General features: G+C 59.5%; 1 protein-coding gene across 1 annotated transcript in view; it reads left to right on the top strand.

Annotated features, from left to right (window-relative positions):
• LMF1 (lipase maturation factor 1) overlaps positions 1 to 16,904 on the top strand; it is a 43,461-nt gene that overhangs the window by 14,981 nt on the left and 11,576 nt on the right. Inside the window, exons 2-3 of the mRNA XM_028111920.2 lie at positions 795 to 860; positions 14,187 to 14,354. Coding sequence (XP_027967721.2) covers positions 795 to 860; positions 14,187 to 14,354 — 234 coding nt within the window. The remainder of the gene's footprint in view (positions 1 to 794; positions 861 to 14,186; positions 14,355 to 16,904) is intronic.

Here is a 16,904-nt window from a genome sequence, read left to right as displayed (position 1 = left end):
AAAGCCGAGCTGCATCCCACGCTTGTTTCTCTCCACGTACTTCCTCACCTCCTAATTCAGCTCTTATGTAAGACTCAAAACTCAATCTCTGGGACCCGAGCGGAGCTTGCAGAGTTGGCAGAGGACAGCCTCTGACTTAGGAAGGGAGCCACGAGTTCCCAAGAGAAAGCGGGGGGCAGGGCATGGTGCTGGAGGTGCCCGGAGCTCGGCCGCAGGCCATTCAGGGGAGCTTTCCTCCACAGCCATGGCCCTGTGCCCCTGGCAGCAAAGCCGTAACCTGGACGCTTGTGGACCCGGGCACCCAGGTTTCCCGTGGGGGTAGTGAGCGCTCGAGCCACTGGGGAGGTCTTGGCCCAGTGCACCTGAGCTTTTGAGTTGCTCGCTGCCATTGTGGGTGAGACGCAGCCCCCTTCTGGTTCCCTCAGTCTGGCATCTTTCCGTAGCTTTGCCAGCCTATCCATTTCTAAAGCCTCAGAAGTACATTCCTGCAATGATGCTCAGACAACCTGAGTTTTCGAGAAAGCACAGAAGGTATTGTCTTTATCCAAGGAAGCCAGTAGTTTGGACGTGTCACGCACACGCTTTGACCTCGGCTGTCAGGAAGCCCCGAATGTGCTGCTAGTACAGCTTCATTTACGTCTTACCTCTTACATATTTCAGGCAGGAGATACCCTCCTCCGCTCCCTTGAAGCTTCCTTTGGGTCCTCCCACCTGTGGCCGGTTTGCACACCCCAGGGACCACTGCCAGCCTCCAGAGTGGCTCATGTTCCTGTCTGTCTGTCTTGCCTTGGCAGGGCCTGATCAAGATCCGGGGAGACCGGTGCTGGCGGGACCTCACCTGCATGGACTTCCACTATGAGGTAGGTTGGGTTGCATGGTGGCCGCAGGCCGAACTCCCTGTCCCGCCCCGCCACTGCCCCCCGTCCATGGGGACCGGCCCCTGTACCATAGCTGCAGCCTCTTAGAGGCCACGCCTGGGGTCACAGGGATGCCCTCTTCTGCTTGGTTGCTTGTCAGAGCACAGGCAGGTCACAAGGTAGTTTTCAGGGCGTTCCATGTGCTGGGCTGGCAGATGGGGCTTCTGGCCCCCATGGCTGTGGGTTCCGGTGTCCATTCTGCTTGAGTGTTGGTCCCTCCACCACCGTCCATGGTCCTTCCTGCCTAGGCATTCTCCCTCCTGGCATCGGGGCTGGCCCCACATGCTGCCAGGAGAGTGCACAGTGGGAGTCGCTCTGCCACATGCCCTGCCCCCAAAATCACGGCAAACAGACATGGGGGGAGGTGCGAGTCCTGCTGTCCTCAGATTGCCATGGTCCCCTCCCCCACCTCGGCCCCAAGCTTTAGGCAGTCGTCCTCTACTGGGACCCCACCCAGGTCCAAGCTCCTCTGGACATTCCTGTCCCTGCTGACGGCTCACATGTTTGTGGGGGGCTGGGACCAGGCCTCCCTGTGAACGAATTAACAGAGGGCACTCGGTCAGAGCGACCTCATCCACTTGTCCCTGTATACGGTGAATGCCTGCCAGCTGCCCTTTCACTCTTGTTGGCCGCAAAAACATTGACACGCCTAGAGCGCCACCTGTCAGATGGGACATATTCTTCCGTGTCTCCCACCCCTGGCTTATGGTTCCCGTACAGGAAAGTGACTTATACCTGCTCTTGTGTAAAAGGTGCTTGCGACAGGCTCACGTCTCTTCTGGCTTTTCAGTCCTGAATGTGTCGAGTAGATGCCACCTGGGGAGTCCTGGGTGTGTCTGCGGCTGTGTCATCTGTTAACCAGCTTGGAGGCAGGGACATCCCACGGGTGCCGTGCTTAGCAGGGTATCAGACTGGACATCTCCCCGCGTCCCTCCAGACTCCCCTCTCCTCCTGCCCAGGGGCCCATGAGACCCTCCCTTGGTCCTGGAGCTAATATCCTGTAAAGGGCCAGAGAAGAAATGTTTCTGGCTCTACAGGATGGAGGGGGGCCCCAGGGGCTGAGCTAGGAGGCCCTCCATTCTGTCCTGGCCCCACCACAAGCCCACAGTGGCCCCCAGCAACCTGCGGGCAGGGCCTGTGAGTGTCCAGCGTGTGCAGAGGGAGTGCGTGCTAGAATCCCCTTGGCGCCGACGCCTGCCCTCTCTGCCTGCAGGTCTTGACCAGGGTGGATACAGGGCCTGTAACTCTGATTTTCGGTCCACAGAAGGAGTCTTGGCCAGCAGGGAGAGGGCCAGGCGAGCCCACACAGGCTGGGTGACACCCCCCTCCCCCAGCTGGGTGCGTCCTCAGAGGGCTTGAGTCAGGGGTCACCAGGGCAGAGTTCCTGTGTGTCTTCACACAGCCCTGGGCAGGATTTGGGCAGACGGTGGGCCTGTGACCCACATCCTGGGGAGGGGGCCAGGTGCCTGTGATGTTGGTATGGTGTGAGGTCAAGGCCACTTAAGTTGGTCTTCAAGGACAGGCTGAGTCTTGGCTCAATGACCATGTGGGGCCCTGGTCATCAAGTTGGGAGTATGGCCTCTGGGTCAGATCCCTTGGAGGAACAGAACCACCCTGACTCTGTCAAGGAGCAGGGGCCTTCCCTCAGTCGATCTTGTTTCTACACGCTCTGTAAACTAGGGTGAGGTGAGGAGTTGGGGCTGGGACCCCCTGTGCTGTCAGCTGCCTGCAGAACCCATTGTTGTCTGCCTGCCAGGGGCCAGGATGGGGGCCACACGGCCTGTCCTCAGTGACCTGGACCCCTCCAGTCCTTGACGGGTGGCAGCAGGGCCTGCCTCATTCACTGTCAGGACACCACTGGCAGGAGCCTCATAGGAGGGACCCGCTGGGGACAGTGGTGGGGCCGATGGGGCGCAGCACATGGGTGAGCAGGAGGGAGCGGCTTCCGGCCGAGACAAGAGCCCAGGCTTTGCTCGTCACTGCTTCTACTTCATCCTGAGCTGATCTGCTCACAGGCATACTGTCCACGTGGTGTATTACCACGGCGAGGCCTTGTAGGGAGCTCATAGGAGGTGAGCCCTGACGCCCCAACCCTGTGAGGCCCCCAGATCCTGCAGGGAGTAGGGGGCCAGCAAGAGAGGCCCTCATGTGACACCACAGGCTCACCCCCACGTCCCCCATCTATGTCCTCGCTTTACCTACACATGGCCGTTGGGGGACTCGGTCGGAGCAGAAGAGGGGCTGGGGTAGTACCAGTGGGTATGGTCATCAGGCACCGTGGGAGAAAGGGCAGCAGACCTCCACAGACATACCCAGGCCAAGCCACGGTGGCCCTGAGCCACCATGGCAAAGCCAGTCGCCCCTCAGGAGGTCCCAGGAACCCTCGTCCCCAGGCTCATGGGTTCCGCCGGTGACCCCAGTGAAAGCAACCATGAGGAAGGCCGCAGGATCGCCTGGCTGCCAGGCACTCGGCAAAGGAGGAAAGGAAAATGCTGCTGCTGGGCGGCGGCTGTGCGTTCGGTCCAGGCCACCGTGAGGTGTGCGAGCCTTCCGCGCAGGGCAGCGAGCCGTCTGTCAGCAGTGTTCAGGTCCCCAGGTCACCTCTGCGTTCAGTCCAAGTTAGTCGGGATGCCGACTTACTAACTTTGGAAAGCTCTGGTTACCAAACGTACACCTCAGTGACTCGCGCATGTTGGATGTACACATGCCAGGAAGGGCCTCTGCCTGCGGCTGGGGGGTGCGCTGTGAGGAGCATGTGGTGCGGTCGCTAAGCTGCCGCAGGAGTCCCGCCTCGCTGGCAGCCTGGCAGGTCCCACCTGCAGCCCTTCGGGGGGTCGGGTCGGTGCCCCACCCCAGGCTGTACAAGAGTTGACCGACACGGATGCTGTAGTTTTGCTCCAAAGTCCTGCACGCAGAGCTGACCTTCCAACTGGGGTCACCAGTCACTGTCTGCTCCCATCACCTGTGAGGTCCGTGGCCTGTGGCACATCGGAGGGGACTTTGTGTCATGTCCTTTGCACCTCGAAACCCAACAAGGTTCAAGCCTGTGCAGGGGCAGCTAGCTTGCGGAGCCCAGACGCCGCAGCAGGCCCTTCAGGAGCCGGGGTCTGTGCCACGTGTGGGGCCGCATGCCTATGGTCACTGATGTGCTCCCCTGCGTCCATGTCGTAGGGTGCCCGCAAGGCTGTCCACACACATGGTGCCTCGTCCTGCTCACCCCCAAGGGTCCACTGAGCACCAGCCTGGCCCTCGGCACTGACTTCCTGCTGCCCGTTTTTCTAACTGGGAGCCGCCTGAGCGTCAGGGCAGCTTCAGCCAAGTTTACTGAAGATTCCCCCTAGGTCTTGTGCGGTCAGGAAGGCCTCTTGCCACCTGTCTTGAACACACCTGTTCAGCTATGTTGAGGTGGAAAATGGTTCCTTGTCCCGGTGGTAACAGTTCTCAGCACTTGGCGCTCCTAGGTGGGCCGCCGGTAGCTCCGTGTCCCTGGATGTTGCTCCTCCCGTCCACAAGCCCCTCAGCTCTGGGGCCCGCTGGGAGGGCACCCAGCAGTTCCGGTCTTCGAGAGCCCTGCAGGCAGGAGGAGGGGAGGGGGCACAGTAGCCTTCATCCTTAACTCCTTGCTGTCCACACCCCTGCAGCAGGTGTGTGCCGTCCACACCCCTGCAGCACCCCATGCAGCCCCGGAGGGCCTGGAGGCTGCAAAGGCGAATGCCCCAGTCCAGGAGGGTAACAGAACAGTGACCCTGGGAGCTGGCTCCCACGGTGGCCTGGAGTAGGCCACCCTCCCCTACTGAGTGGGATCTCCTCTCCTTTAGTCCCAAACAGCAATCTGAGGGGCACACGCCTGAAGCACGTCCCACCCCCCGGCCACAGTCCCCTTGCAGCTCTGTGCACTCCGTGGGGGACTTGGGAAGTGGGTCACAAGTCCGTGGTTTCAAGGCCCTGGAGTGGGCGAGTCCTGGCAGACACCACTGAGAAGGTTCTAATAACGGAGGCTGAGCAGCCCCCATTCCCTCACATGGTTCCTTTACGGTTTAAGAGGCAACACCGTGCACTGCTCCTATAAAATGGAGCATCTAAAACGTGTCTGTCATAGACATAAGGCACATAAGGTGCTTCTGAAAGTGGCAGGCCGCTCATCTGCAAGGGGGGAGAAGACAGGCCATCCGAAGACCCGGCTGTGAGTGCACGCGCCCCTGCCCCACGTTTGGCTCCCTCCCTCTGAGCCGCACCTCTGCAAGAAAGCCAGTACACTTGCCCTTTGAACCAGAGCGTTACCGCTGGGAAGCGCAGCAGTAGAGACCTGGGCACTTGGGAGAACCCCCGATTCCAAGTTCTCTCTTAGGGATTCTCTTTCCTAAAGTTGATGCAGCTCCGGTCAGGAGGCCGTCCCCCTTCATAGCCACAGGATCTTGGAGCACAGGGCTCCGCCTGACAGAGAGTAACATGCGTGCACCCCAAGATCAGGATGTCTGCGGTATGGGCTATGTCACCTTGAGGGCCACCCTGGCTCTGGGGCCCGCCTCGCGGCCACACACAAATCTACAATTCACTGTAGGACGTCCCGCCTCCATGCGCTGGCGCACACACTCGCCGACAGAAATCCTGGACACAATCTGCCCGCACGGGGATTGAGAGATTGAGACTCTGGCTCTGCTGGCCCCAGGTGACACCAACGTCTGTCGCAGCCCAGGAGCCCTGGGCGTGGTCCCCCTGCCTGCTGTCTGGTGACCGTTCACCCAGCTGGCCTGCGTCTTCCCCCGCCGGGCGACACACACACCACCAGCCGGTGGAAACCCTCGGCCGTGTTCTTCCATTCTGGGGGCGGTTTGTATCTTATCATGGTTTACAACACGCACCTAGTTTCTTCTCCTGGGTTCACATCTGCTCTCTCGTAGCTGCTGGAGGGACAGAGGCGGACAGACAGCTGATGGCCTCCATCTCTAACGGCAGGTGCTCCCGTCAGCACCCACACGTGTGCCATCTGCCCGCCTGGGGGAGCATCCCAGCCCCGCGCGACAAGGGGCAAGCAGATCGAGGAGGGCACAGGCGGGTGGCCGCCTAAGGCCGCATGTCTTCAGCCGTGTTCAGGCGTCGGCTAGCCACAGCCGAGAGTAAACTGCAGCCTGGGGCTTGACTGCATGTCTCTGCTGAGACCTAGCTTTCTGCTCTCCTGATTTTCTTTCTCACGACAGAAAACTTCCCAGTAGACAAGTATTGTGACAAACCGACACCCAGGTCATCCCGCACAGATGTGGCATCAGTCCACACACGTCTCTTAGCCCCATCACATGTCACTGGGAGAGGCGGCCAGAGCCCTCTGTTGTCCCCGGGCCTGGCTAGGCCCTGTCCGGGACACAGGCCAGGCCCTGACGCCGTTGCTCCCCACTAGCATCCCTGGGCCAGGCACACCGTGACTTGGGGGAGGCTCGCTGCACCCGTTTCCGCGTCGGCCCATCCATCCCCCTCACAGGCTGGGAGGATACGGTGTCCAGTTTCCTGATGTTTGAGGTGTCCCCCAACATAGACGGGATCACGGGTGTCAAAATGCCTGTGGACATGGACTTGCTTTCAGCGGTAGGGATGTCAGCACAAGCCGTGAGCCGCTTTGCTGTGGAATGTTCCATCTGATTTGCCGAAGTCGGTTGTCATCAGGAAGGAGCTTGCCAGGTTTCCCCGGGTGGTTTGTTTTAATAACGTGAACAGGTGGGTCGCAGAGAGGGGGCTGCTGTGCTGCACATGGAGCCCCCAGCCAAGGGCAGGTTCCCCCTTCCCGGCTGCGCCCCTCCCTCCCCCAGGTGCTCTGCTTACAAGGGTCTCAAGGAATCCATTCTACACGTGCTTAGGGCGGGCGGGGCCGGGGGGCGTAGAATGTAATCCTTTTGCTGCAGAATCGGGGAAATTTAATAAGTCTTTTGGTCCCAAGCATGAGATGGTCCCTCTCATCAGGGCTACAAGCAGAGCCAGCTCAGGCATGCCCGGTTATTTCAGACAGACCAGCAGGGCTGGCCTTGGGCATGGACTGTGTCCCGGGCTGTGCCCGACACCCCCAGAAGAAGAGCAGCCAGATCTGCCCTGCCAGTGGGGGCTGCAGAGGCCCCACCGAGGGTTCTGGAACACCCACCTCATGCAGGAGGATGGTCACCAGCTGCGGCCAGCCCTGCCCCACCCGTGGTCCTTCTAGGCACACTGACCCTAGGGCCCAGGCCAGGCTCTCCTTCCTGGATGCCCACGACCTCTGCAGCCACGCCAGTGTGCTCACAGGGGTGACTGAGGTGGGCTGAGCCCCAGGGACGGGCCCTGCCGCCCAGAACAGCTGTGGCGGCGGGAGCCTTCAGCCCCTCCCAGGCAGCCAGTGCTGGGCCAGAGCACTGACCACGTTTCACGGCCCGCACGTCCTTTCCAGGTATGCCTATGGCCTTGGGTGCTGCGCCAGTGCCCCCACCCAGCACAGCAGAACCTTCCTTCTGCATTCCCAGACCAGCCCCAGCTCAGGAGACTTTCAGGAGGCTTCTGTGTGTGTCTCAGGCCAGGGGGTCCTACCTTTAATTGCAGCCCCGGGACATGGGTTACCAGCTGTTTTTGTACTGTAACTGGATGAGGGTCGGTTAGTCTGGAAGTAATTTGAATCAAGGTTGACATTACCATGAAAACTACAAATGTTAACTTGATAGAAGCCGTGACTGAGTAACCTCCAGCGGGTTGGGAGTCGGGGCTTATATGCTTTGTCCCCCGGCGGTTTTAGTGATTTTATGGGAAGAAAATGTTTTTTTGTATGTACTGGGGACTGGAGGAGTCAGCACTGGGGCCAGGAGGGGAAGACAGTCTGGCCAGGCGCTTCTGGTGCAGCCCATGCCCCGGGGTCACCGGGAAGGGCGAGCCTCATCAGACCAAAGCCAAGTCCATGAGAGGCAGGGGCACAGCCTCAGGGTCAGCGACAGTCACTGCTGCTAGCACTGAGACTTGAGCCCAGGGCCGTGTCACTCCCTGCTGTTCATACAGACCCGTGCTGCCTGCCCTCTCTCAGCCACTCTGGCTTATATGCTCCTAAGGAACTTATCTCACGGCTCGACTGTTTCCCAGACTTTAAACTGGTAACAACCCCGAGGCTGTCGTCAGATTAGTGACACGTATACTAGTGTGTGTACTCGGTGAAGGCTAGTCAGTCAGTGTGACCGAGTTCCCAAATAGGTGGGAACTTTGCAGGTATCCTTCTGTTACTGATTTCTAATTTAATTCCTTCATTGTTGGAGATGACACGTTATAATCTATTCAGGCTCGTTTTGTGGCCCAGAATATGGCCTCAGTGAATGTTGCATCTGAGCCTAAAAAAAGGAATGTCCTGTGTTTTGTGAGTGCTCGTGAAGTCAAGTGCTTGATAAGTGCCTTCGGGTCTCCCACGTCCCTGTTTTTGTCTCCTTGTCCTAGCCAGTGCTGAGGGAGGGGCCTGAAATGTGCAGCAGGAACTGTGGACTCGTGGATCTCTAGCCGTGGTTGTCTGCAGTTCTGCTTGGTGTATTCAGAAGCTCTGGTACGAGGGGTGTTAAGTGAGTGCTGGGGCCTCCTCGTGATCCCCGTCAGCCTGAAGCAGCAACCTCCCATCCCTGGTTGCAGTCCTTCTGAGGTCTGCTTGTGTGATGCCCACACAGACGCTCCAGCTCGCCTGCCACCCGTGTTGGCATGGCCACGTCCGCCAGGTCCTGACTGCTCCCCTCCATGCGCCCTCACCTTTGGAGTGTGTGTCTCGCACGCAGTGTGCACTTGGGTCTTGTTTTATCCAGTCTGACCAATTCTGCCTTTTTTTTTTTAAGATTTTATTTGCAAGAGAGAGAGTGTGAGGGGGAGAGAGCACAAGTAGGCAGGCAGGCAGAGGGAGAAGTGGGCTTCCCGCTGAGCAGGGAGCCGGACACGGGGCTCCATCCCAGGACCCGGGGATCATGACCTGGGCCGAAGGCAGACGCTTAACGACTGAGCCACCCAGGCGCCCCTAAAATCTGCCTTTCAATGGCGTGTTTTGACCGTCTGCACCAAGCGTGTGCTTTGACATGGTTTCAGACCACCATCCTGCTGTTCGTTTGCTCTTTCTCCCATCTGTTTAGATCTTTTTTTTATCTTTTTCTGCTTTGAATTACTTAGATGTCTTCTACAGCTCCTTCTCTTTACTTCTCTTGGCTTATTACTACACTTTCGTGGTAGTGTTAGGGTTCACGGAGACTCTTGCACACGTCACAGCTTTCCTCCAAGTGAGGACTGTGCTTATCCTGTAAGCCGTATGGGACTGAATGGGACCATGACAATGACGCTCTTTCACTTTCCCTCTGGTCCTCCTGCGGCTGTGGTCACACGGTTACGTACCATGTTGTTACTATTTTTGTTCAAATTATCCTTTCAGGACACTTCATGAAACTTGGCAGACAGCCCCCTGCGTTCATCCTCATACTTACCATTTCCAGGGCTCTCCCCTCCGCGCAGACCTGGCCTCCATGTGTTTTCCCTCCGCCGACCAGACGTCCCTCACCTTGCTCGTGTGCGGGTTTGCTGCCAGCGGGCTCTTGGTCTGAAGGCCTCTCCGCCCCCCTTGCTTGGGAGAATCTTGACAGGGACAGAGTGTTAGGTTGGCAGATTTACGGCCGTCCTTGAAAGATGTGGCTGCGCTGGGACGTGGCCTCTCTCGTTGGGACATGGCCTCTCTCCCCATGGTCAGGCGGGAAGCGCACCCCCGAGGGGGAGTGCTGGGGCACAGCTCTTGGGGAGGCACCGCCACAGCCCACCCCAGTGTCCAGTCCTGTCCCCATCCTTTGCGCCACCACCTTTACAGCTCACTCTTCCTTCCCCATCACCTGTCATCTGGGTGGGAAGGGGAGGCAGCCTTCGGGTGGCTCCAGCTCCTGAGATGAGCACCTGTGTGGCCACCGCTGGGCCCACCGTGGCCTCACTCAGGACGGAGCCCTCGGCCCCGACATCTGGGGCCCTACCCTTCCCGGTACCCATGGGAGGCCAGCCACCAGCCATGCACGAACACCGTCAGTCTTCAGGTTTTATCCTAAGACGCTCACCAGACAGGTGCAAGCGATTTCCCCTCTCCTGCCGTCAGGGAACCGCCAGCAGGCAGACGCCTCCGGTGTACAGGGGAAGCACCCCCACCCCAAAGACAGAGGGGAACTCAGACTTCCCAGTGGCCTTTGTGTGGACACCTCAGCCCCTGGCTCTGCGAGGGGCAGGGGTCCTGGGCTGAAGGAGGGGGTGCAACTTCACAGAGTCTCCTGCTGAAACAATGTGGGCAGCTTGAGGGTTTGCAGAAACTTGTTTTTCAGACAAGAATTATGTGTGTTCCCTTTCTCATCAAAACCTCACTTACAGTCCCTAAAATGGGAAAATGGCTGAAAAAGCCATTTCTGTCTCTCTCAGACTTAGCACTGAGGGCCTGGAAGGGACAGCGTTGGAGCCAACATGAAGGAACATTGCTTTCCCCAAATCCTGGAACTGTTTTTATCACCCTTCATGTTTTCCTCATGTTTTTCTTCTTTAAAAGTGTCTCCTCTTAAGAGAACCAGCTGTAGAATGTTCAGGGGTCAGGGCTGGCCAGCCGCCGGCATCCAAACTGAGCAGCACTCCGGACACTTGGCCGCAGTTCTCCAACGAGCTGCGACCGCAAGGGTGAGCGTGGCTGAGCTTCCTGCCAGAGGCAGCACTGGGCACTCCTTCCCCTGCTTTATGGGGTGCGATGTTCCAGACGCTATTTCCAGGGTTTACGGCCAGATTTTATGACACAGTGTTTTTTTCCAGCTTCAGTGCAAACAAAAATAAAACTCTGTCCCGGGCTTGCAGAAGGGAGGCCTCGGGACCCTCCCCAGCTGTGCAGACGGTGCAGGTAGAGCTGCCCTCAACCCACCCCCGCGCCCAGCAGGTCGTAAACCCACAGGAGGAGGCTGGTCCCTCCACGGGTGGTGTGGACCCTGGGAAAGTAGAGCCATCCTTTGGAGGAATTCCACGGTGCCTGCATGCGGAGGACATGGGCTGCTCTGGGCTCACACCTGCCAACCAGTCGGCTGTCTGGCTGCCCCCTGGCTGCATGGGCTTCCTGGCGCTGTCGGGTGGGGGCTTCCGCTGAGTAGGTCCTAGTGCTTCACAGGCGTACACCAACAAGAGTTCGTAGCAGCTGCTCCACAGAGATTATCAATTTGGGCCATAGCCTTCTCAGAACCCTCATACGCCCCCTCAGCGCTCTTCTGTCCGGGCTCCCACTGCCGTGACCTGGGGAGCGGCGTCAGATGCCCTGCAAGCCGGGTGTCCTTCCCACCCCTCGCCCCAGGTGCCAGCCTGCAAAGGACACGGTGAGCCAGCCCCAGGTGGACAGGGCATCGCTGCCCAAAGGTGGGGCTGGCGGCTGGAGAGCCTGCAGGCTGGGCCTCTGCCAGGCCGCAGGGGGCGGCTCAGTTTCTCCTGGATCCGGACAGACGCGTTATTTCTGCTGGAAAGCCCTGAGGCCGAGCCGAGCGTGCGCTCACTGCCGCTGCCTGCACCTCGGCCTTGCGCCCCTCCGCGGGAAGGAATGGACGCAGGAGGCAGCTTCTCCCTGAGTCAGTGAAGAGTTTGGCTTCCCTCACCAGGCTCCAAGCAAACACAGCAAGCTCTGTTTGTTTTTCTTCATAGACGTGTCCTACCAGTAGCCGGGCCTGCCCGTCCTTGAGAAGTCCTCACCAGATGTGGGAGGACTGCACACCTACCGAGAAGCAGATGTGACCCACTGGTGCAGTGACTTCTGAAGGAGTGACTGCTCTGAAGGCCAGAGGGAAGCGCATCCTCTCCCCGCGTGCTTGCTCGTTCTCCTCATGTCTGCATCCTGTCACCGAGCCAGCCCCGACAGAGCTCCACCAAGTGGCTTTTCAGAAGGGACCCAGCCCAAGACACCTTTCTGCAGAGCTGACGCCAAGACCTTTGTGCTTGTCGGCCAGTTGTGGACCATCCGCGCTGGAGGGCAAAGGACACGGGGCTGCCTGTCTCAGGGACCCCGTGAGACAGTGAACAGGAAGGCCACAACATGGGACATGCGCTGCACTCCGTCAGCAGCGGCCACCACATGTCCCGTCCACCGAGTGTCTCGGCCACACGTTGGTCCTGGGGTTGCACGGCTGGGGGACTCGGTGTGGCAGAAACCTCAGGAGAGAGCAAATGGCCCAGAGACCATGTGGCAGGTGCGCCCTTCCCACTCACAGGTGGGAACAGGTGTCAGTGGCCAAGAGCCCCTGGGGCAAAGATGGGGAGACCACCCCCCGTCTGCAGAAATCCACTCAGAACACAGGGAGACACATAGCCCTGTGAGCGAGATGGCATGGGTGAGGGACAGCAGAGACACAGTCACTTGCCTATTTTCTAGTTCTGCCCACGGAGGGGCCCAGAGAGAGTGGCCCTCATGCCCAGGCTGGGTTCCTTACTCCCAGCCTCCCCTCAGAGGGACCAGGGCTCCCCGGGGAAAGCGGTGCACCGAGGGGCGCGGCAGCAGCAAGGGTTTCAGATGACCCCGGAACATCTTGAGGGCCAGAAAGTAGGGAGAGTCTCTGAAAGTGCTGTGGACACATCAAAATGAGTGGCCATCAAGAATTAGAGCCCACGTGGCCCACACCAGCGCTGATGAACAGGCTGGAGGAACACGACCTTGCGGTAGAAAGCCAGCTAATGCAGAAGGAACAGTGGACCTAGAAGTTACCATTCAGAGGCCAAGGGAGCCATGGATTCTGGAGAGAACCATCCCAGGCTGCTGGAACGCAGGAGGCCGGTCCTGTCAGCCTCAAGGGGCAGGGCAGGGCCTGGCCAACACTCCTCAACCGAGAAGTCCAGGTGGACACCAGCACGCAAAGGCACATGGCCACCCTGGGCCCCCCGGGACGCAACCCTGTCACCTCTGCGGGCCTCCCCAGACCCACCCTGAGGGACATGGTGCAAATGCGCTCATCTGTCTCCTAAAACTCAGATGGGAGGCTGGTGAGGTGTGGGGGCTGCAGGCAACATGGCCTGGGGTCACCCTTTGTTGAACACACCCGGTCAGGCCCGTGGGGCACAACAGCCCACGTCCCTGCTTGTGATCGCCGTGCCATGAGCGCTTGTGTCCGGGGGCAGGAGAGACTGCACCTAGGCCGTGCTGGGAGGCAGGGGCGGGCAGGGTGGGGTGGGCGCAGGACTCCAGGGGCAGCGGCAGGTGCTAAACCGTCTGTGACAAGTAAAGGTCGTTTCGTATCAGAAATGTGTTTGAGTTTCAAAGCTGGAACCAGGCCAACCCAGCGACTATTGCCCGTTTGTCCCTTCGGCCCCAGCGTTCCCCTCGGATGGTGTGTGCGTGGAGAGCTCAAGTCCCCAGGAGGGAGAATGGCGGTGCACGAGGCTTCAGACCCCATGGCGGCGAGAAAAGGAGCAAGGCCACTCACCTGGGCTGGGCTCCCCCCACACCTGCTTTCGAACATTCCGGATCCCAGACCTTGGTGCGAGTGGGGGTGGGGTGGTGAATGTGCTGGGCCGCACACCGTTCCGGAATCGGAGCACTCTGGGTGCCGTTCTTATCTGTGGAGCACCCCTGCCCTTCACTGATGGCTGCATGTCCCCACCCGGGCGTCCCCTCTGGGTGGGAGCACACCCCATCCCCCCCAACAGCCTTCTGCGTAGCCAGCTCCCAGCCTCGGCTGCTGCCAGGGGTCTGGGGGAAGACTGGGCTGCTGCAGTCAGAGGCGCGGGGCCCCTCAGCTGGGCCCTAGGGCAGCCAACACCACGGCTGAGTCAACACGCAGGCCCCCGGGACAAGCCGCCCCCGCCCCCCTCACACATGCTCGGAGGCTGTTCCCAGGAACACACACAAGGCCGGAACCCCCAGCTTCCACCAGCCTCGGAGCGGAAATCTCCACATGTGAGCGCTGGCCTGAAACCTGGATTCCCCTAGTGCCCATCCCTTTGCTCCTGGGTCCCCAGGACCCTCAAGGTGCCCCCAGGGGTCAGCATCAGAATTACAGGAGACCAGGCAGGGGGAGGGCGCACCCCGAGAAGGCTGAGATGCTCGGTTCCATTGTCCTCCCCGAAAACCCCAGGTCTGGCATCTTGGCCACAGGCGTTTGAGCTGCCAGAGAAGGGTCCATGGGACTGGCCTCCCCTGAGCCTTTCCCGGCCAGGATGCTCTCCTCGGACAGCCAGTGGGCACAGGGTGGGCAGGGCCGGGGTGGCACAAGTCCCCCGTGGGGTGGAGCTCCAGGCTCAGCTCACGGGCCTCCTTCTGTTCCCCAGACGCAGCCAGTGCCCAACCCTGCGGCCTACTTCCTGCACCAGTCCCCATGGTGGGTCCACCGCTTTGAGACGCTCAGCAACCACTTCCTGGAGCTTGTGGTGCCCTTCTTCATCTTCCTCGGACGGCGGATGTGCATCCTCCACGGGGCCTTACAGATCCTGTTCCAGGTGAGCCCACATCTGAGAGTCACCCCCGTAACTGTGTCCCCGAGATCAGAGTCTCTGCTGGGGGGACGAGGCAGATGGCCCAGGACCTGCCCCTCCCTCGTGTCCGGAGGAAGCACCTGGGAAGCCCTCTGCGGTGAGTTCTAGGGGTTTCCTCCCATGGCTAACCCCTCTCACAGGTTAGCCGTCCAGCCGTCATAAGGCAGTCTCTGAGGAAGAGGCTGGCGGGGTTTTATTTCCAAGTGGACAACTGTGCTGAGCCCTTAGCCCCGGGGTGCCCCAGCCTGCCGTTCTGCCGCATTCCTGCACCGCAAGCCCCCCAGCCTCCGTCCTTGTGGAACAGTCCTGCTCCCCAGTGAGCAGAGGCTCCACCACTGACTTCTTCTGGGGCCTTGACAGTCTCTGGCCTCTCCTTTCCCTAAACTGGGGCATCCACTTCCTGACCCCCAAGAAAAACACTGTTGGGACTTTAAATTCCTTTTTTTTTTTTTTTTTTAATTTAAAGTCACTCAGCCAGTATTTGGTATATCATTAGTTCCTGACGTAGCGTCCGGTGATTCACTAGCCGCGGGGACTTTACCCTCCTCTGTCGTATCTGCTGTCTTTGTGGGGGGACAGCGAGCCGCAAAGTGCATGGACCGGGAGCGTTGTGGGGCACACTGCCCGCTCCACTTGGCTGAGGTGTCAGGGGTTGTCAGGCCGCGCCCCCTCGCTTCCCATGTCCCACGTACAAACAGCCTGTTCTGTCAGTGGCCGCTCCGGGGGTTTCCAGGTTCTTGCCGTTACAGGTAAACCTGCTGTGGGCGCGTGTGAGGGGAGGCCTGTGAGCAGGCGGCCATGACCTCGAACGAGCCCCACTTGCTTCGCCTCCTCGCCAGCCATGCAGGTGTCCACCTCTGTCGTGCCGCCGCCGCGGTGGCCGAGGGCCTGATGGTGGGCAGTGGTATGTGGGACCTGGCGGGACACGAGCGAAGCTGATCCCTGCAGTGGGTGTGCAGTCGGGCCGGGGGGTTTTGTCCACACTGGGGTGTGTTCGCACAGCCTCCTTGTCTTTGTTGATACTGTAAATGGGATTTTCACGTAAGAAATCTTCCTCTGTGCTGCCTGAGTGTGCAAATGGCACGAACATCCCTGCAGTCGTCAGATGTGACGGCCTCCGGGCTGATCAGTGCCCGTCGTCACCCAGCTGCTCACCCTGCAGCAGTTCCTGGGCAGCGGCGGCAGCCTCGGCTAGTGGGGCTCGCTGTGTCGCCGCCGACGGTCCGGGCTCTGCCCCCACAGCTCCCACCGTGTTCTCAACACCCACAGCCTAGGGGAGGCCGGCCAAGGGTGCGGCGTGCAGCGTCTGTTTCTAGTTTACTTTGGGTATTTTCAGTCACGAGTGGATTTCCGCACCCGCTGCGAGAAGATCACTTTCTGTACCCATAAGTCGCTGACATGGTGCGACACGGCTCCCCTCCCAGGAGAAACTCTGGTGACACTGTGCACGCGATCCGTCCCTGTGCACGGTGCGTGGCTGCTGGTGCATGAGGTCCGTCGGTGGCAGCGGTCCGCCCGGTTCTGCTCACGGTGCTTCTCCCAGGGCGCAGAGTGCAGGGCAGAGGCAGGGCTGCTGCGAGACAGGGACTCGGCCCCGCGGGGGCTGTCAGTCAGGCCAGGCTTGCATGTTGTTTTCCCGGGTACTGGGCCTGGGTTGCAGCAGAGAGGCTTCTGCCCGACGGAGGCCGACATGAGCTCTTAACTAGCAGGTACACACAACTCAACTGGCAGTTTGGGACTTATTTTCACATCTTTGTGTTTCCTTTTATTCCTTTCAGCTGTTCTCGCTGTCCCACTTTTCTTTTTTTTTTTTAAAGATTTTATTTATTTGACAGAGACAGCACAAGAGAGGGAACACAAGCAGGGGGAGCGGGAGAGGGAGATGCAGACTCCCCGTCGAGCAGGGAGCCCGATGCGGGGCTCGATCCCAGGACCCTGGGATCATGACCTGAGCCGAAGGCAGTCCCTTAACCAACTGAGCCACCCAGGCGCCCCTGTCCCACTTTTTCTTTTTTTTTTTTTTTTAAGATTTTTATTTATTTATTGAGAGAGAGAGTGATAGCATGAAAGGGGGAGAGTCAGAGGGAGAAGCAGACTCCCTGCTGAGCAGGGAGCCCCATGTGGAACTCGATCCCAGGACCCCAGGATCATGACCTGAGCCCAAGGCAGTCGCTTAACTGACTGAGCCACCCAGGCGCCCCTGTCCCACTTTTTCTAATTCATCAGTTACACAGTTTCTTGCAGGTGAAGGCATGCTCCGTGCACAGACTCCAAGTCCAAATCCCGCCCCCGTCTGGCTGCTGCGGCTGCCCTAAGGCCTTGCTCCGGCCGTGTCCTGCCAGCTACTCTTGCCGCTCCAGTGCTTTAGCTGTTGTTTCATTAATACTCTCGTCGAGAATGGTTTTAGATTTACGGAAAGACAGAGCACAGGGTGTAGACCGTCCCCACGTCGGTGTGTCATGTGACACACTAGTTACAACTTTTGAGCCCAGATGGACACCTGCTCATCAGTGG

The sequence above is a fragment of the Eumetopias jubatus genome, unplaced genomic scaffold (assembly GCF_037043125.1).
Source record: "Eumetopias jubatus isolate StellerSeaLion01/CBP00866 unplaced genomic scaffold, mEumJub1_p1.0 scaffold_12, whole genome shotgun sequence".
Classification (NCBI taxonomy): Eukaryota; Metazoa; Chordata; class Mammalia; order Carnivora; family Otariidae; genus Eumetopias; species Eumetopias jubatus.
The sequence above is the reverse complement of the archived record's forward strand: the minus strand, read 5'-3'. Positions and strand labels throughout refer to the sequence as shown.